The sequence below is a fragment of the Peromyscus californicus genome, unplaced genomic scaffold (genome assembly GCF_007827085.1).
Source record: "Peromyscus californicus insignis strain IS unplaced genomic scaffold, ASM782708v3 Scaffold_6__1_contigs__length_162567912, whole genome shotgun sequence".
NCBI classification, from domain to species: domain Eukaryota; kingdom Metazoa; phylum Chordata; class Mammalia; order Rodentia; family Cricetidae; genus Peromyscus; species Peromyscus californicus.
In genome coordinates this window covers 128,629,184-128,649,437 of record NW_026294584.1, presented here as the reverse complement: position 1 = coordinate 128,649,437, position 20,254 = coordinate 128,629,184, and the positions used below count along the sequence as shown (strand labels likewise).

The 20,254-nt window shown below is 51.6% G+C and overlaps 1 protein-coding gene across 10 annotated transcripts in view; it reads left to right on the top strand.

Moving 5' to 3' along the window:
• The window catches only part of Atp2b2 (ATPase plasma membrane Ca2+ transporting 2), a 321,778-nt gene that overhangs the window by 208,349 nt on the left and 93,175 nt on the right, over nt 1-20,254 (top strand). For all 10 annotated transcript variants that reach the window (XM_052721638.1, XM_052721644.1, XM_052721641.1 and 7 more), the window contains one exon: nt 1,145-1,658. In XM_052721638.1, the coding sequence (XP_052577598.1) occupies nt 1,460-1,658 (199 nt within the window). In that variant the 5' untranslated portion in view covers nt 1,145-1,459. The remainder of the gene's footprint in view (nt 1-1,144; nt 1,659-20,254) is intronic.

Here is a 20,254-nt window from a genome sequence, read left to right as displayed (position 1 = left end):
TGCCTCTAAAATGTGGGGGAAGAGGCCCGTGAAGGAGAAAGGTTGGACGGGTGGAGCGTGGAGTCATGCTCAGGCCTTTCTTCCTCCTTTTGTCCCATGCTCTTCACTGCCCACTCAGGATGGTCAGCTCGCTATGGTTGATGGGAGGGGCTGATCTCCATGCCAGGCTCAACCGAGCTCAGCTGGGGCCCTTTGTCACCCAACGCTTGCTGGGGCCTCGGCTGCTGGTGTTGGGTGTCCTGGCGGATTGGATTCTCTTCCTGGCAGCCCACAGCCACTGCACTCCTGCACAGGTGGCCTGGACAGCAGGGAGAAGTAACTCCCTCCTCCTTGCTTCCAGAGGGATCTGTGGGCCGCTGTCTGCTGTCCTTGGTGCTGACTGGTGGGGGCTCCAGGTGAGGGCTCTGTGGATCCCAGCTCAGAGCTGGGAACCAAAGCTCTGGGCTCAAGGGCAGCCTCGTGAATATATGTGGTGGCTACTCTGGCACCAGTCTGAGTGCCTGGTGGGCTGTGGTGGGGGACTGTGGGTGGATATGGGGCCTGTGAGAGGGAGTGTTGTAGGGGAGGTGTCAGGAACTTGTGGGGAGATGAGTTGTGTCCAAGATTGTGTGGGCCAACAGCATTTGTAAATATATAGGGCCTGTCAGAGAAAGGGAAACAGGGTCTGCTGTGTGTCTATGAGGGGACATTCAGTTATGTATGTCTAGAGATGTGACAGCATACATGGAAAGTGTCTCCATCGGGGAGACATGAAATGGAGCCCTATGCTGGTATGTGTTTGGCAGTGGAATAGGTACAAAGAGACAAGTCGATGTGTTGTATAGCATCTGGGCCGTGTTTGTCAAGAGGACATTTGCACCACAGGATATGTGTGGGAGGTCAGTGTGTCATGTGGGGTTAAGGTATGTCCTGAAGTATTCCCAGGCTATACTTTAGGACTGGAATGCATTGTAACCATTGGATTAGTGGTGTGTGGGTGTATTGAGGGGGCATTGAGCCAGACATGTGTGGTAGAGTACATGGGTGTATATTCAATGATTACTGAGGTGGTATGTCAACACCTGTTCCTTGACCCTCTTAAGCACCTGTCCTATGGGACTTCCATGTCTGATCCTCATCACCCACTCTGTGATTGTCTCCACAGGAGCTTTCTCGACCATGTAGATGCCAGCCCCAGGGAGCAGCATGGGCCCCAATGAATGGAGACTCCTGGGTCAGCAGCCCTGAGCTTCTCCGGCCCCTGGACCTCACCCCACTCCTGGGGACACTCCTCAGAGCTTGCCAGTGCTGTTGCCAGCCCACCTCAGCCATCACCACCTCCTGGGACTCAGAGTTGGCCGCCTCAAGCTACCACCCTCTCGTGAGGGTGTGCTGAGGACAGCCACACACAGCCATCACCTAGAAGTCCCCTTTCCAGTGCTGACCCTCGGGCCCAGCCCGAGCAGAGACTTCAGCAAACATGGGTGATATGACCAACAGCGACTTTTACTCCAAAAACCAAAGAAATGAGTCGAGCCATGGAGGCGAGTTCGGGTGCACCATGGAAGAGCTGCGCTCCCTCATGGAGCTGCGGGGAACTGAGGCCGTGGTCAAGATCAAGGAGACATATGGGGACACTGAAGCCATCTGCCGGCGCCTCAAAACCTCTCCTGTTGAAGGTAGGTGCAGGAGGCTTAAACCCAGGCTGCCACGGAGTTGGTGCCAGGGCCTTTGTCCATGAAATCTAACAGTGGGAATGTCTCTGAAGTGGGCTGAAACACCAATGTCTTCGGATTCTAGCTGCGTTCTAGCAAGGAGGTTGAATCTCATCACAGGTCACATCTGACCTATGCTACCTGCAGTAAGACAGTTGAGTGAAGGCTGTACTCTGGAAAGAAGGTGACAAGTCAGCCTGAAGGGGGAATCACTGCCACCTCTGTGTGACAGCTGGCTTTGAGGTGGGGCAGTAGGATAACTGGAGGGGATGCAACCAAGAGCCATGTCCTGATCACCTATGTCTAGATGCAGGGTGGGCTCCATGCTGTGGTTGTACCTCCGAGTCCAACCTCTAGCCCACATCTGCCTACCATGCCCAGTGCCCTCCAGCTGGTTGGCTGAGGCATAGACCCACAGTACTGCAGACAGGCAGCCAATTCCAGTTGTCACAGCATGCCCCGCCTCCAGCTCTTAATCCCAGTCCCCAGTGATCTTCAGATCTATTCAGAGCCTGGGGGGTGGGGAGCAGGGGAGTGAGCTGGGGAGCCAATTACAGGCCACGGTGGATGTCTTTGTAGGTTCTGTGCTGAAGAGAAGGAGTGTGGCTGTCTTACAAGTTCACAAAGTGAACAGGCCTGGGGCTTCTAGTGAGAAGCACTCTGCTGCTCCTGTCTTTCCAGAGGCAGCCAGAGATGGGGCATTTTCCAAGAGGCAAAGTAGAAAACCCGGCCCTCCTGGGGTTCCATTCCTGCTCTGTCTGCTGCTAGGTACCCGCTGCGCTGCAGCCGTGTGGGAAGCTTTCCCTACACAAAGCCAGAGGAACAGGCAGGTGTCTCTGCCCTGACTCTCCCAGGCCTGTGATCTAGAACAATGGCTGCCCTGAGCCTTGGCTTCTTCCTCTGGAATATGAAGCCAGTGCTCCCTGTGCAGAGCTTAGTGCAGACTTGGGCATGCAGTAGTCACTCAATAAGTGGAAATATGATTTTTCTAATTAGATAGCTGTTACTACCTCAAGTAAAGAATGCAGTCTGGGACATGGGTGGCAACTAGGTTTGGAGAAATCTGTCCCCCAAGTCCTATGCCCATAGCTGGACACTACTTGACATCATCCATGGGCCATTGGTGCTGAAGCTGCTTTGGAGAGCTCATGATAGGCCGGTGGTCACATATTAGTACCTCGATGTTTCCCAGTGTCTACTGGGTATCTCTGGTCTTCCCTCCTGGGCCAGAAGGAGGAGCTGAGGAAGGCTGATTCTTCTCATTTTGCCTGTCCTCACTGATACCTTGCACTTCCGCTGAGCCCGAAGTCTGATTCAATTGGGAAACATCTATTCTGACTCTAGGCTTGAAAACAGCCATGTGGGGCCCTAAGAAGGGTGAGGATTCTGCTTGGGGATACTGCATCCCACCCCTGTGTTCCTACCAGTCAATTTCTGGCACAATGGACCATGTTCACCTGCCATCCAGCTGGTACCTGGCCTGCCAGGAGGCAGAGATGCCTGAGTGGCTTTTGCCTTTAAATGGGGGACCAGGATGTTGCTTTGAATGTCAGTGGACCCTCGTTCTAAGCAGGAGCTGATGGAAGCTGTGACCCTCTCCCCAGGCAAAAAGCTGATGTTGAAAACAGATGTGGCTCGCTGCTTCCGGGTCTCCGGCAGGTGTGAACCCCAGATTAACAACCCTACGGCCACCAGTCAGGTTCTCTGCACTCTAGGGCATGGGGCCATGCTTGCACAAGCTCTAGCACTGACAGAACCATTTCCAAACAGCCCTCTGTTCTGCACTACTGTAAGGGAAGTGAGTGTGAACCTGAGGAGAGGGACTCGGTCTCCTTTCTCTGTGCACCCAGCATCCAGCCTGGTGCCTGCCACCAAAGAAGGCTAAACAGCTGCCTGATGACCCCCTGAGACGTGTCCACTGAATCCCCATCCCACAGGGAGCCCTCTCAACAACTGAGTGTCCACATGACAGATAACTGAGAGTGAGTACAGGGAGAGCTGACGGCTCCCAGGAGTGATGTGGCAGGAGGACAGGGAGGATCTGGAAGGCTTCCTGGAGGAGATGTTTGGGTTTGGCTATGGAGGCAAGAGACAGAAACATGTGTAACAGGGCACAGAATGCTGCTTCTTGCAAAAGTCCCGACACAGCACGGGGTGAGAAGTTAAACTCCAGGTGTAAATGAGAGACTGTATTCCTCCATCTGTTGCCCAGCCAGCCCTGTGCCTCCGGGCCTTTGCTTCTCTGGACTTGAGATCTCTAGGAAGAAAGAGCTCCGAGGAGAGAACCCCACCATTGGACTAACCAATCCTGCTGCATTGGTTTCTAGAAAGTTCTTCTAGGGTGGTAGGAGAGATGGAAATATGGAGAGAGACTAAGGGGCAGATGGCTGCAAATCTCTAGATGTGGAGGGTCTGGGTTCAAATCCCAGGTCTGCCATTCTCCAGCTGTGGGGCTCTGGGCATGTTATTCGACCGCTCTGCCTGTTTCCTTGTTTCCATGGTGGAGCTAATGATAGCAGTGACCTTCTAGGCTTGTAGTGAGGATAATGTCAAGTAGCTCAGAAGACACTAGACATTCCAGTCACACTGAATGACACAAACCAAGTACCTAGCGTCTAGGTACCCAGCAGCGATGGCTTTTGTTGTTCTTGGCATTATGGAAGAAGTAGTCACATTCTCCCTACAGGGTGATGTATGATTCTTTGGATCCGTAGCTAGTATTCTGTGGTGCCCCCATACGTGTGTTCCTGAAAGCAATTAGCCCATTCTGCAGACATGTGGAGGCCACCACTACCACTCAGATGGGTGCAATATCACACCCAGGGCACCCCCTGGTGGGCCAGGCATAAGTATGAGTGACTGGGCTCCCTAATACTCTCTCCGTGCTATCTCAGGTTCAGCATCTATCCTGCTGTGTTGGAACTTGTGATTTAAAGGCATACTTAGCACCCTCAGCCCCAGTCTCTAGTACAGTAGCCAGGTGGTCTGGAGACTCACACTGACCATTCGGACAACCCCCCCCCCCCGCCTCCACCGCCATTCATCTCCTGTGGATACCAGAGAGCTGGTGCAGGAAACTGCTCTGGCCCCACATACAGCAGTCTCCACTCATCCAGCTAAATGAAGGCAGAAAGCTCTCTGAGTGACAGACAGGTGGGGTCTGAGACCTCCAACAGTGTGACTCTGCCTACAGCACCACTTTCTGCCCCAAAGGGCATGGGCTCAGCTCCTGTGGCCAGCAGTACTGGGTTGTCCACCCAGAGGCCTGACTTTAGAGACATGCCATGAGAGGCCAGTGCACCCTCCATCCCTCCATACTCAGTTCCTTTCTGTGTCCACTGCTGGCAAATGCCCTCCCGTGTTCGCCTGCTGATCCTTCTCATTCCACACTCTTCCAGCCTGGGATGGTAGTGTTTCTATCCTGTGTAGCTTTCTCTTCAAGGGACACTCAGAGAGTTAAGTGAAGCTCCTGATGCCTGCTCTGTGGCTAGGGGTGACAGCAGCACCTGGTGGCCATTTGATTCCATAAGCCATTGAGGCAGTCAAGGGGATGCAGGTCACCTTTGTGATCACCATACGGAATGCTTTTAAGAGCAGCACACATGTCTCTGGCCATGTGACAGAGTTAAGGGAGCAGATAAGACCCCAGGGAAGAATATATACCTCTAAGGAGGTAGACAGTGGGGAGGGGAACCAATGTTGGGGGCCCAGGCCTGCACTGTTTCCTAGGGTGTCCCCAGACCTGGTACAGTGCACAGAAGGGGTGAGGGAGAGGCTAGCATGCCCCGGTGCCCCTCCCTGCAAGGGATGGAGCTGGGATGTGGAGAAAGGACATGGAATACTTTGTATCACTTGTAAGACAGGTAGCCCAGCATGGCCCTGAGCTACCTGAGGCTCTGTGGCCTTCACCTTTCCCTCCCTGGCCCCACAGGAAGGGTGCCTGGGATAGGTTCCTGTTGGATGTTTAACACTGAGTGTCTCTTGGTGGGGAGACAAAGGGACCAGGCCAGCTCTGTGAACTCGACACCATGCTGCTGTTGTAAAGGGGAGCCTGCGGTTAATTTTAGATGACTCCCAAGCCAGCCTACACCATGGGGCAAGGGACAAAGGATGAGGAGCAATTCGTGGGAGACGGAGTGTGCCTTGTGCATAGGAACTGGGATGGAAAATGGCTCTTGTGTTTTAGAGCCAGAACATCAATGGATGTGCCAGAAGGGGTGGGACAGTGAGTGGAGCCTTCTGTCTCTCTATTCTCATGGTCTGTGTCTCCCTGTAGGACACTGAGCTCCTGCAGGGTCAGCTGGGAAACCAAGGTAGCCAGAGATGTAGCAGCATCCCAGGCAAGGTGAGACAGGGTATTCTGGGATGCAGATTCCATGTGGGGACACCTCCGCAGACCGGAGACAGGTGACAAGGCCTCCCTGCTCCCTGGAGGTCTTTCTAGAAGGATTGCTAAGAAAATGTGGGGCTCTTAACCCTGTATGGTATGAGGCTCAGAACAGAAGGGCTCACAGATATCCCTAAGGCTGAGAAATTTAGTCACCTTGTCACCAGGACAAGAGGAAAAGACTAGGGGTAGAGGTCAGTCCCCATCTCAGGCCTCCTGCTAAGGGGGCTTGAGACCTTTGCAGATTTGGTTTTCTTCTGTGAAATACTGTTTGTGTCCCCTTCCCTCTGCCTCTGGGAGACAGCAACTCAAAACATTTTTAGGACTTTTTTTAAAAAATCATCTTTTGGGGCTGCGAGTGTGACTCAGTTGGTAGTGTTCGCCTGACTAGCACAAGGCCTGAGTTGTGTCCCCAGACCCAAATAAATAAGGTGTGGCAGTGCACACCTATGTAATCCTGCACTCTGTAGGTGGAGACAGGAGAATCAGAAGTTCAAAGTCATCCTTGGCTGCATAGGAAGTTCAAGGCCAGCCTGGGCTACATGAGACAATGTCTCAATGAAAAAGCAATAGAATCTCCTTGTATGATTAATTAGTTACTATTGATGGGCAATCATCTCACATGTCATGTAGGCTTCTGCCACAGACGGAATTTCCTGTCTGCACACAGACACATCAGCCCCAGGCATGGCTGGCTCCAGGGCTTCCAGTGCCGTCTGGATAGCTGTCCATGCCTTCTGTTCTGCTTAACTTCTGCTGTCCTTGTGTTGGCTTTACTTCAGAGTGCCTATTGGGGACCCCAGAAGACTCAGGCCAAGGCCCTCCCATTACCAGTCTCCCCAGAAGCAAAAGGCATCACTTTCCTCATAACTACACCCCTTTATATCCCAGAAGAGATTCTCGCTGGGCCATCTGTAGTCACATGACCACTCTCAAACTGCCAATAGAGGTCAGAGAGGGACTAGAGACAGAACCACAGGTGCCCCTAGGCCAGCTGCACACATGACCAGGGAGAGGAAACACAGGCACTTTGCTCCTGAGAAGTGCTCAGCCTGCATAGGAAGACGATATGGAGGCAGCTAAGGGACGTGGAAGGTCCCAGAACACCAGTTACACCCCAACTCAGCTCCATTATAATCACACCTGGAGAACCAGGGAAACATTGCAGTAGCCAGCATGTTCCAGCCTGTGACAAGTGTCACAGCAGTGAGGAGGTGGCAGGAGTCCTGTCCAGCTGTGGGTCACTGGTGCAGTAATCTACTTCTCCGGGCCTCAGTTTCCTCATCTGCAACATGGAATGAGACTGTGTAGCTTTCATGGCATTGTAGGAAGTAAAGAAATCCCTACAATGTGATTTGAGCCAGACACAAGGCGGCTGTGACCTCAGCGTTAGGCTGCTGTCATTCTTCTCTGGCGATGACCATGGGACTTAAGGGGACATGTTGGGCTTGAATTAGTGGTGAGGGACCAGCACCCAATCCTGGCAGATCAGTGAGCTTGCACAACACACAGGAGTCTGTGGGTTAAAAAAAAATGCCTGCTATTTGCTTTGGAGTGCAGACACACCCTCCCTGAAACACCCCCGAGAAAGTCCTTTCAAATCGAGTTGATCAGGAGCAGCTCTCCAGAGTGGCACCCACGGCATCTGAGTCATCAATAGGATAAAGCCAGGAGCCCATCAGCGCATGCTGAGGATTGTCCTGGGTACACTGCTCTACAGAGGGGACGGGGGGAGCAGGGGGCAGTTGACCAGAAGGCTCTGGGGTGATCTCAGCAGGATGGGTGGCCCTGACAGCCATTCAGCAATGCTCTGCACAGCCAGGCTTTGAGGCACAGTCAGAGAGGGAGTATTTTCAGGAGGGGGCTTTGCTCTAGGCAGACTCACTGAGGGGAAATGCTAAAGCTGAAAGCTGCGGGGCAGCTGTCACTGACTGGACAGATGTGTCCAGGTCAAATGCTTTCAGCTCAGGCGCCAAGCAGCCTCAACAGAAAATGGAAGTGTGGAGAGGAAGGGTCACCTTATTCTCACAACAAAGCCGTCATCATTTTACAGAACAGATAAGCACTAAACAGTAAGCACATACTTTATGCTCAAAAAAGAGGATGAATGAGAAGAACATTGGCTTTGAGTCTTATTATATGTTGCATATTTACTATGTGCAGGTTTGGACCACACCTCCTCTTCTGTAAAGAAATCTGAGATAGCTTCCAAATGTTCCCTAGGGCACAGAACAATGATTGTGTCACATGACAGCACCTGGGATTCTGAGGACCAGACAGCCTTCATGGACACCCACTTCTGGTCCAAGGTCAGGGTAATTGAGCCAGAAGCTAGAGTAAGAGTTTGTAGCCAGTCTGTAAGCCACAGGCAGCCAGGCCTTCAGTCCAGCCAGTGGGGAGGATGCAGGGGAGGCAGAATCCCTCCCAGACATCCTTCCCCCAACCTTCTAAAGATCCCGAAGGGAGCCACAAGTGGGCTGTAAGCTATGCTTGCCCCATCACTCTCCAGGAGCAGTTCTCTTCCCAGCAGGGAACTGACCGCAGCTGTAACACCATGGACTAGTTAGAGCACGCTTACCTGCAAGGTGCCAACAACCTACACGGATTTGTGTCCCACTGTCTTCCCGTCAGCCTTGGGAACCAGGAGCTGTTTCCCTCCCAGCTGACAGAGGAGGAAACCGAGGCTTGGAGCCTCTCCATTAACATGAATCTCTGATGCTCCCAGGCTTCTGAATGTGACAGACAGGAATGATTGCAATGAGAGGGACTGTACTGGAGGTCAGAGAAGCACCGATGCTGCCTAGGGAGGGTCAGAATCGGGAGAGGCTCCCTCTGAGCTAGGCTCTAAGGACAGGAGGCATTGGCTGCCCAACCATAGGAAGAAAGTATCATCTCAGTGGAGAACAGCAAGAACCCGCGGTAAGGACCAGGGTGAGTGTGAGACGTGAGAAGTCCCTAGAGAAGCCCTCAAAGAGCAGGGGTCTCCAGCCATGGGTTGTAGATGGCTTTGTAAAGTCTGAGTTTAACTGATGTGGTGGTGAATCTCAATTGTCAACTTGATAAGATCCAGAAGCACCGAGGAGACAGACTTCTAGGCATGCCCATGGGAGGTTATCTTGTTTAATATATGTTTATATATATAATTTAATATAATAAATATATAATATATGTAATAAACAATATATATATTAATTAATTAAGACATATATTTATTAAGGGAGACCTGCCCACTGTGGGTGGCACCATTCCCTGGGCTGGGATCCTGGACTGTAATAAAAGAGAAAGCGAGCTGAGCACAGGTTTTCATTACTCTCTGCTTCTTGACTGGTTGCAATGTAACCAATTTTTTCCTACTGTAACTCCCCATTCCCCTCCATGATGGCCTGCATCCTCCTCAAACTATAAGCCAACAAACCCTTTCTCCCTTAAGTTGCTTTTGTCGGGATATTTTGTTGCAGCAAAGAAATAACAACTAATACAGTTGGTTTGTTTGTACTGTGTTCAAACCATCACTTGGGGGGTACTTCTTAGATCTGCCCTGCCTGTGTGAGTATGAAGAGGACTGCAAGCTCCCTGAGGGTGGAGTCCTCCGCAAGCCCATCTGCAGGGGCTGGAGGAGCCAAAGAAATGAGAATTCAGGGAAGTGGTTCTCATACCAGGTTCTCTAGTGCTCCAGGGATCCCTGGAAGTACCCAGAAAACAGGAGGATAGCAAGTGCCTTGGACTCGGGGCTTCCCATTCCACCCAAGCCCCTGCATCCTTACCTGTCTTGTGTAGTGATATCTCCTGAGTGACATCTTACAAAATGTATTTCTAATAGTTCTAGAGGCTAAAAGTCAGGGTCAGGGCCCCACATCTGGAGAGGCTCGGTGTTCTGGGGACGATGGCAGAAGGAATGAGAGCTGGGAAAAGGGACAGAGAGAGGAAGAAAGGCCCAGCCCATCCTTTTCTCGGAACTCTCCCCTGCACTGACTAGCCCATACCCACGGTTACTAACCCTGTCTGCTGCAGCTAGCCAGAACCACCACAATTCTGTTGCTCTATTCATGACGGCGGAACTCAGGGAACCTTTCAAAGGTGCCTTTCAAAGATCACTGCCATGTGGGATGATGGGTTTCCAATGTGGCACACATTGAGAATTCAAACCAGAGCATGGCCCTGCCCTAGCTGGTCGTGAACCAGCACATGGGTGTCCCCTGGCAAGAGTTCCTTGGTTCCTGAAAGTCCAAGGACCTGAGCCCTAATTTTCAATTACTCCCTCCCCCTGGGTCTCAGTTTCCCCATCTGTCAAATGGACTAAGGGACAAGAAATATTGCTTAGTGTTTGGGCCGGTTCTAATATTAGTGGTATTTCAGTTCTAAGACCAGCCTGGGTCCCATGGGGCCAGGTGTGGCTCAGGACAGCCGAAACTGTCTCCCTCTCCAGGCACCTGTCACCTGAGAAGCCTAAGGAGAGCAGATGAGTTACCCACACAGGCCCCTCACCTCTCAGTGGTTACCTAACTCCACTTAATGCAGTCCTGGCCCCTGCCATGGTTTCAGACAGTTATTTATAGCCCATGGAAATGAGCACCCAGGCCTGTGGCTCTCTAGTACCCAGATGACATTTGCCTCTGTCTCAAAAAGAGTCCCCTACAAATCCCTGTGGTCTACCCAGGTAGTCCCAAAAGGTTTGATGAGCAGAAGACCTGTCCCTTCTGTGATGCAACTTTGGACACTCCCCATAGGGTTAAGAGGCAAGAGCTGGCATTTCTGGCTGGAGGATCCAGGAGGACTGCATGGAAGAGGCAGTATCTAAACAGTTGCCGTAGAGAAAGGTGCTCCAGCACGGACAGAGTCACAGCAGTGAGGAAGAAAGGAATACAAAATGGGTTTGCCTGGGGCTTGGGCCAGGAAAGAGAAGTTGCCATCATTCTGACTGAGCGAGCAAGGTGTTCTGTGTGGCCTGGGAGCCTGACAGAGCTCACTGTCTCGTTGAATCCTCACGGTAACCCTGTACAATGAAGTGAAAGCATCCCATTTTTATAAAGAGGGAAACTGAGGCACAAGGAAGTTAAATCACCTACTTAGGGTCACACAGATAATATACAGAGATGAATGGAGATTCAAGATAGGCTGGAAACTCCAGGGCCAAGGCTGAAAGCCAGAAGAGGGGCAAGATGGCTCAGCAGTAAAGGCTCTTGCTGCCAAGCCTGATGGCCTGAGTTCAATCCCTGGGACCCAAGTGGTAGAAGAGAGAACTGACTCCCACAAGGTGTCCTCTGATCTCTATACATATGCGGCACACATGTATTCATACACACACATATGTACACACACACACACACACACACAAAAAGTAAAACACACTTTAAATGTTTTAGTAAGAATAGGAAGAGATACAGATGTTGAAATAAAAAGCTTGGGCTGAAAAGAGGCTGAGGCAATCCCGAGCTCACTGGGCATCTGGCAGAAATCCAAATGAGAGCCAGGGCACCTCCAGGGTCTCAGCTCTTCCCTGTGTGATGTCAGGAGCAGGGGATGACATGTGACTCTTAAATGCCAACATAAGGCCTGCAGTGAAGTCCCTTTCTGCTTCTCCACAAAGCTATTTGGAACATTCTGGAAAACAGTTGTCATAGAGAACATAAAACAACAAAGATGAGCCTTGCAAAACAGCATTTTAAAAGAGAAAGAGGCTAAGGGCTGGGGAGATAGCTCAGTTGGTAACGTGCTTTTTTGGGTCCCCGGCACACCCGTACAAGGCTGTCTGTGAGCAGGATGATTGTCGGCACCAAAACACCAGAGAGGTGGGGACAGGAGGGTCCCTGGGGCTGGCTGGCTAGTCCAGCTGACTCAGTGAAAAACCCAGCTTCAGATATAAGGCAGCCCGTGATATAGGAAGGCTCACATCAACTTCTGCCTTACGGATATACACACACACAACGCGGGGGGGGGGGGGGGGAGTTGCCTTGTGCATCCCAACTCCATGCAAATAGGTGCAAGAGGAAAAAGCTGAAAGAAGCATCTAGAAGGTGCCTGGTGTTGGGATAGCAGGAATGCTCTTTCTTCTCTTGGCCATGTCATTCCAAGAGCGTTGTCAGCTTTGGTTGCAGGTTGTGAGCCACAGGAGGAACCTAAGGGCATTAACTAACAGGCGTGGAGTGGCTGTCAGCTCCTGGAATAGAAGCAAACTGGGAACCCAGGCTGAATATTCCACAAGGTTTGAAACTGAAATGTGTACCATTCAGCGGCAGGTCTGACAGAACAAGTGTCTTTTGGAGAGTTCGGAGGTTGAGGGAGGAGTTTAGGAGCAGTCGAGTCCTCAAATCATGAAGGATTCTGAGCAGAGCTGTTGGGGGAAGTGTGTAGCACTCAGCTCTCCACAGCAGGAGACTCTTGTGCAGTGTGGGTCACTTCCTATGGTATAAATACTACCACTGCTTTACTGTAGGGACAGTAGTGAACAAGGAGTTGGAAAGAGTGGGCAGCACTGTGCCCTCACCACACAGACTCCTGCAGGAGAGAGACCTCGGGAGGCATGCTCAAAGAAGTAGGAAATGATGACTTTGGGGTATCCATGCCTTTTAAGTATTTAAAGTATTTTTTGAATGGATGTTTCCCCTGCATGGATGCTTGTGCACCATGTATGTGCAGTGCCCATGGAGGCCAGAAGAGGGCTCCAGATTCCCTGGGACTGGAATTTCAGACAGTTCTAAGTCACCCTGTAGGAGCTGGGAATCAAACCCAGGCCCTCTGGAAGGGCAGCCAGCACTCTTGACCACCGAACCATCTCCAGTGTCTCAGTCGCCTTTCAAAAGGCAGTTTATACAGTTATGAGTTTATATCTCAGAATTCCAATGACAGCTTAACAAGCAGGTATGAGCCACCCCAGCCAGTAAAGGGCATCTTTGTTCACATGCTCACCCTCAGGCCAGGTGTATCTTGACTGACCGCTCTCAAAACTCTTCCCTGTGGGGAGTCCTTGTGTCCTGAAGGAAAGAGAACTTCATCCAAGCCAAACCTAGCGTGTGTTTTGTTTGCTTCCTCATCCTTTCTTTAAGATGTATTTTTCCAGTTGTATTTTTTCTTTCCTCCTATTTTTGCCTTTCAACTTTACTTCCATTTCCTTCTCTCCCTTCTTCCTCTCTCCCCTCCCCTTCCTGCCCCTTTCTCTCTCTCTTTCCTTTCTAACTCACAATTGCACAAACTCCCAGGGAATTTTAAAGGATACAAGACTAAGAAGGGCAAGTGGAAGGACCAGTCAGATAGGGACAGGTCTCTGAGTAGCCGTGCTAGACCCCACCCAGCCCTCATCTTCTCCAGGGGCAGAAACGACCGAGCTAAGCATCCCCCTCAACACCTGCCCCTGTCTGGATGTCTTCTCCTGGAGACCCCCTAGAGAACAGACACCCAAAGGTGACAAGCATCCTGTAGCAGACCCCATGAGGAACAGGTGAGGTGAAGGGACCCTGGAGGCTCTTCAGTGGCTGGAGACTGGAATAGTTGTTCTCCAGACTTTCTTCTCTCTCAACACATGGGCCGGTGGCCATGCTGGGCCCGGTTCATCATGACATATCAAGAGCCCACTGATACACCAGAGTAAGGAGTCCACCTGCAAACATCTGCCGCCTCTTACTTGAGACCATGTGGTAGACAGAAGGCAGCCACCCCTGAATAGGAGGGGAACCTGTAGGGAGAAGGCACTCACTGCCCATCCTCCAGGAACAACTGAGCAGACACTGGCCTCTTACCAGCAGCTCATACCTGTAGGGGGAGACACCCCCTACATCCCTCACCCTCTTTGGGTAGATGAGGAAACTGAGGCCCAGAGAGATTGTCTGACTTGCCCAAGTCACATGGCCATGGGAAGAAAACCTGGCCTGGATAAGTGAGAACCCATGGTCTTGATCCTCTGTCATGGGAGATGAGGGGCATCCACAGGACTCTGCCAACCTTGGAGGTGTGAGGATCTGGCTCACCAACCTGAGACTTTTCACTTTCTCCTAAACACGCTGGTGCTCGGGGCCAAATATGAGCAGGTGGGCAGGGCTGACGGACTTGTGGTCTGCCAATGAGACTGGGGCGCCACTTATCCTATGCCGCACCCATTGCTGGGTGCCTAAAAGAGCTGTCTGTGGATGCTGACAGTGCACATGGCTGTTTTCAGGACCCTGGGTCTACTTCTTGGGTCTGTCAGTCACTCTATGAGCCCAGTAATCCTGTGGCCTTTGAACAGAGGCTCTGGAGAATAAGCTCTTTAACCTCCTATTGTAGAGAAAAGAAGTGGATTCTCTGGGAGTAACCGCCCAGGGCCAGTGGGTAATCTTAGGCTTTCTTTGGGTGCCCAGCCCTTCTGGTCCCCTGGCTTTTCCTCACCACCCTTTTTGCTGGGAGCACCTGAGGAGTGTACAGTGGTCAAAAAGAGGGCTCTTGATGCTGGATCCGAGAGGTATCCAGTATTGTGACCTGTGTGCTGGATGTGGCCTGGGGTAGAGAAAGAAATGTCCCTGCAAATGTATGCTGCTAAGCACCATGCATGGTTTTGATGTCCCCAAACTTCCTCTCAGGTCATAAAGGCCTGAGGGTCTGTCTCCCTTCCCCTAGAGAGGGGCAGCTCGAGCATCTCTTGAGCAGAGACACAGACCTGGGTGTGGGGACTCACACCTCTTGAAGGCAAGGGTGAGTTCATTCCCTCTGAAACTCAACACCTAGAAAGCGAGTGTGTGTGTGTGTGTGTGTGTGTGTGTGTGTGTGTGTGTGTGTGTGTGTGCACATTGAGGGCTCCCTTCTACCCCGCCCTGGGAACACCCACAGCCCAGTCCCACTTCCACTGTCTCCACCCCACAACCTCCTTGCTCACATCCACAAGGGGTCTCCCTATCCCTGATGAGGAAAGCTCTGTCTCTTTGATCCCACTGACCCTCAAGTCCTAGGAGAGATCCCCAAGCCCGGGGCCCTCTGAGCTGGCAGAGATGCACCCCAGCTGCCCCTTGTTAGCCTTGGGCCACAGAGGGAGGCTGAGTGAGATCTGGGCTTGGCTTTGGTAGGAGGCAGAAGGCTTCCTCTTAAAGCAAGGAGGCAGGAACTTTAATTACCCAGGCAGAGGACTGAACAAGGGAGTGGGTATGGATGCTGCAGGGCCGGGCTGCAAATCTGTCTCTCTCATGTTCCTACTCTGGGTCTGATGGCTGGTGGATCCTGAAGTTGGAGCTTCTCTATTGTTCCACACCCACCCAGGCTTGTCCAAAGCACGCTAACGAGCACCATGAGAGCAGCCAGGCTTCAGGTCACTAATGAAGAACATACAGATGTTTAGGGCCTGATAGAGGCCTCCGCTGGGTGGAGCTAGACAGCCTGGGGAAGGGAGGGCCTTTACTCCGGCTGCTGCTTTCTGTATCATCAGCATCTCACTGATAAGGTACTGTGTGTCAGGTCACAAGTGGCAGAAGTCAGGGACCTGAGCCTGCTGGCTCCAACTCTGTTCACTCAGCTCTCCAGTTCATAGGGCTCTTCAAGGCCACTGGGAAAACATGCCACCTCAGTCCTGAACTTACCGCCTTGTCCCTGAACTTGCCAGCCATGGCGGCCTTCTGTTAACATGCTTTCCAGTCATGAAAGGTCTAATGATGCGATGAGTGTCTGAAAAAGAATCACCTCTAGTAGATGCTGGACCCATCAGCATGGGGTGTAAGGGCATTGGCCTGGCTCCTTTGTGGAAAGAAACAAACACAAGATGCAACAAGGGAGCTGAAGCCCATGGACATCTATTAAGGGCCAGGTGTTCAGAAGCTGACCTTGGTGCCGAAGGTAGTGGCCCTGGTATGCATATCTACCGATGAGGTTTAGTCCCCCAAAACTTTTAAAGCTCATCCACGTGTTTCTTGAGAACCTATTGTGTGCTAATCACAGCTCCAGGCCCAGAGATATAAACAGTAATTAACAAAATCATCCATGTTTCTGTGTTCACGGGACTTGCATGTGAGCGTGGATGACAGGGAAAGACCAAGGAACAGAGCGGTGCGGGAGCTTGCCCAGGGTTCTAGAGGCTCCGAGACGCTGCATTGGGAAAGAGCAGAGCAGGATGTCTGAGCCCTGGGAAAGGAAGGCAGTAGGAACTTGAGGATGGACAGGAGAGGGCAGGCCAAGGCTGAGTGGTAGGGTCCAGGGGATGTGACCGGAGGGCAGTGGACAGGGAGGGAGTAGAGGCTGTGGAGGGACGAGGGTCAGTCCTCTAAAATGTGGGACATTTTAGGGAGTGGGGCAGCTGCGTACTCTTGCTTAATTTGGGCCCAAAGCCTACAAAGTGGGTTCTAAGCCCTCAGTCACACGGGGAAGGAAGAGCTGGGGCATAAGGACAGTGGCTTACCCAGTGAGGCCGCAACAGGGCCACTATTTTAACAGAGACCTGAGCTAAGCTGCTCACCCCGCCTACCCACTGTTGTCTGCCCACTAAAGGATGTCCCTGGGTCTAGGCCTCCAGCATCGTGCTCTAAACCTGAGTGTCTCGGTGCTCTCTTCTGTCACTTTGTCTTCATGGATGGGCCTCGGGCTGCACAGAACCCGGCAGAATGTGATTTGAGGATTCGTTCAGAACATCATGTCTCCCATACAATTGCAAGTAGCTACATTCTTGGTTGCTAGGCAGCCAGGTGCAACCCAGTGCAGGGGGTTGGAGATGGGGGATGACTCACCCTAGGCACCCGCCCTTCTCTGTCTATGTGCCTCAAGATACAACCCCTCCCAGACAGGCAGGGGAAACTCTTGGGGGCAAAATGGACGCAAGTCAAAAAGGCAAAGAGTTCAAATCTAACAGAACAGCTTCTGCCCCAGAGGAAAATTGAGCCAAGGGTCTCCTTCAAAAAGAATAGGAAAAGTTTTCATGGCCATCATGATGGCCCATGTCTTTGGTCAGGCACCCAACACTGTTCCCAGGAGGTTCACATATGTGATGGGTGCATCTTTGTCTCATAATAGCCCTGTGGGAGTGGTACTGTTCAAATCTCACTTTGCAGACGTGAAAAACAAGGCACCATGGAGGTTAATATGCCCAGCCTGTGCACAACAGGGCCAGGCATTGCAGCCCTAAGCACAGCATCAGGACCAATGGACACAAGGCAAGTCTGAGGAATGGGCTGAAGACCAGTGAAGAGAAATAAAGACCCCTGGCGGTTCTCCTCAAAACTGGAACTAGATTAATTGATTCACATCTTATTAGCAAAGAGCTGAGGTTGGTGGAAAGGGGCCAAGGGCCAGCAGACCTTATATGGATGGTAACAGGTACCATGAAATAAAGAGAAGGAAGCTGAAAATGGGGGGTGGAGGTGAGTGTCAAGGGGAGGAAACAGATCCAGGCTTGGAAAAGTAGAGAGAAGGTAAGAAGAAATCAAGAACAGCTCACCACCAACTCACCATTTAAGACTTAGCGCCTCTAAGCAGTTGGGTGTGATGGGTCTCTGTGGCCCTTGGAGCCAGGACACACCTAACACTCTGGATGCGGCAGCTATGAAAGGTTTACTTGAATATGTGAGCAAAGAAGAACGGAAAGTGGGAGGGAGGGAGTGGGAGGAAGGAAGGAGTGGGGAAGAGGAAGTGTCGTGGTCCCTTGGGGCAGTGAGCCCAGACTACACGGTGAATCAGAAGTGGGGCAGGAGGAAGGATCCTCACTGAGGGGCCGTTGCAGAGATAGACAAGAGAGAAAGGTTTAGAGTCTGAATTTGAGTGTGACCTCAAGAGCAAAGGAAGGTCGAATCCACAAACACAAAGGAGGCTGATCTACATGGTCAACCAGAGAAGAAACAGATGTGCAAGGAACGATGAGTTTGGTTGGCAGACATGTCCAAAACCACAACAAAAGGCACTCCTTTTATGCACTATGTGATTCTGTCCCGGGTACTGAAAAGAAAATGAAAACAGACAGATTGAAAGACATTTCCAGTCCTTCTTTTCTTAACCCCCAGCTGTGACAGACATCACTAATCAATCCCAGTGTCAAGCCCCATCACAGATGGCAGGCCACCATCTGAGAAGACTGAGAAGGCAGGCCAGTATCAGGGAGACTGCTTCTCCTGCCCTGGGCTCTAGACCCTGCCAATCTCTTGTAAGAGCCCGTGATCTAGGCCTCCTTGCAGCTGGAACCCCAAGCCCTGTCTCTCAACCCAGCAGGACAGACTCTGTCCCTTATCTGCCAAAAGAGGCCACCTCACATCCAACAGGAATGTCATCAAGATGTAACCAGAGGCCTGTGGGCCAGTCAGGGCCCTGGTGTTCTAAATCTAGAAGCACCTGTTCTGGTGATTCAAGAAAGCCAAGCAGTGGACCTGAGTGCAGGCAGAGGCATCTATTGCCACATCATACCAGCTACTAAACTACATGAAAAGACTGTGGCCAGTTCCCCATAGAGGCCTTGAGTTTTGGTATTTGTGAGGAGGCAGACTTGGTGGTGATGGGCCCAGCTCCGCCCCATGCTGTTTCCCCTCAGCCACTGTGGCTCCTGTATTTGCATAGCCCAGGACTTCACAGAGCCCCTGTGCTGCACCTCACGCCAGCCCCAAAGGAAGGGAAGTTATTGGATTTCTGCCACACTGGACTGCAGACCCGGGCACCCAAAGTGAAGAGGGCAGTCCTGGGCTGTGGTGAGGGCAACAGGGAGACCTTTGAGGGCCCATTGGGGAAATGCAATGGGCATTTTGATTGCTAACAGGATCCCCATGATGCCCGATGAAGCATCACCAGGAATAACATGCCTTGCAAATGCTGACCCATGCCCAAGAGATTCCAACAGCCAGCAATGCAGAGTATTGAGACCATGGAGAACCTGACAGCTACCTGAGCCTGTACAGCTCCCTCTCTGTGGAGTGGCACTACTATTTACCAAATGTCACTCTGTGTGGAGCACTGGGTGCCCCACACTCCCTCACACAGCCCTGTCCTTGCTCTCTGGAGCCTCCTCACTTTATGTCCTGAGAGGCCCAGAGAGGGTGAGTGACTGTCCCTCACACCACACAGCTGGCAAGCAGAAAGGCCAGTCATTAGGTGCTGTGACATGCCACTCAAAGGCCTGAGGACAAAAAAAAAAGGATGCTGTGTTCTACCTGTGCCTGACCCAACTGCTTCCATAAGACTCTGCCCATCATGTAGTCACAGCAGTGCCTCACCAGGCTTCCAATTGAGTGCAGAAAACCAAGGGAGATGGTCCCCAGTGCTTCTGCTCACTGGCATGTGACCCCTTACAACAAAAAACACAGTCACAACTAGGTGAGTGGGCAAGTGAAGAGGGGTTGCAGGGGAGACATTACCCTGCAAGGACATTCTGCACACTCTTTGTTAGTGCCCTGGGCTCAGCTTTCCACACAAGGAAAACAATATCCACACTACTGGAACTTGTTGAAGTTCATACATCTAGAAGTTGGCAGAGCTCAGGTTCTAACTCAGGCCCCTCCAGAGCCTGTAGCAGTGATGAAAAGGGGCATGCAAGGTTCAAAGCCCTCAAAGTTGCCTCTTAAAGCAGCCGCATTGGAGATCTGGGGTGTGGCTAAGTTGGTAGAGTATTTGCCTGGAGTACACAAGCCCTGAGTGCAATCCCCAGTACCAGATAAACAGGGTGTGGGGGTGCACACTTGTACCCCCCAGCACTTCAGAGGTGGAGGCAGGAGGATCAGAAGTTTAAGGGCATCCTCAGCTATTTATCAAGTTCAAGGCTAGCCTGGGCTGCATGAGACCCTGTCTCAAGGAAAACAAAATGAAGCAACAAAGGTGGTGGTGGGCTTCTTTGAGCAGTTCAGGCTGTCCATCCAGGCACATCAGTGATTTGCCTTCGTGACTCATCTATCTCTCTCATTTTTGAAGTAGAGTCTTGCTATCTAGTTCATCCTGTCCTTGAACTCACTATGTAGCCCAGGCTGGCCCAAAACTCACTTGGCAATTCTCCTGCTTTGACCTGCCAAGTGCTGGAATTTGCAGGTGTGAGTCATCATGCCCATCCACTTTCCCCCTTCTTCCGGGCCTCGGTTTCTTCACTCAGAATGTGGAATAATCCCCATTCGTTCGCAGCCTCCTTCGTGAAGTTTTATCCATCCAGAAAGGTCTAAACTAGTGTTCATGTTCCTGGAGATTAGAGCCTGTACTTTAAATCCAGGCCAACCCAGGTGAAACCCAAAGGAGGTTGTCTTTACAAATCCATGCCTCAGTTTCT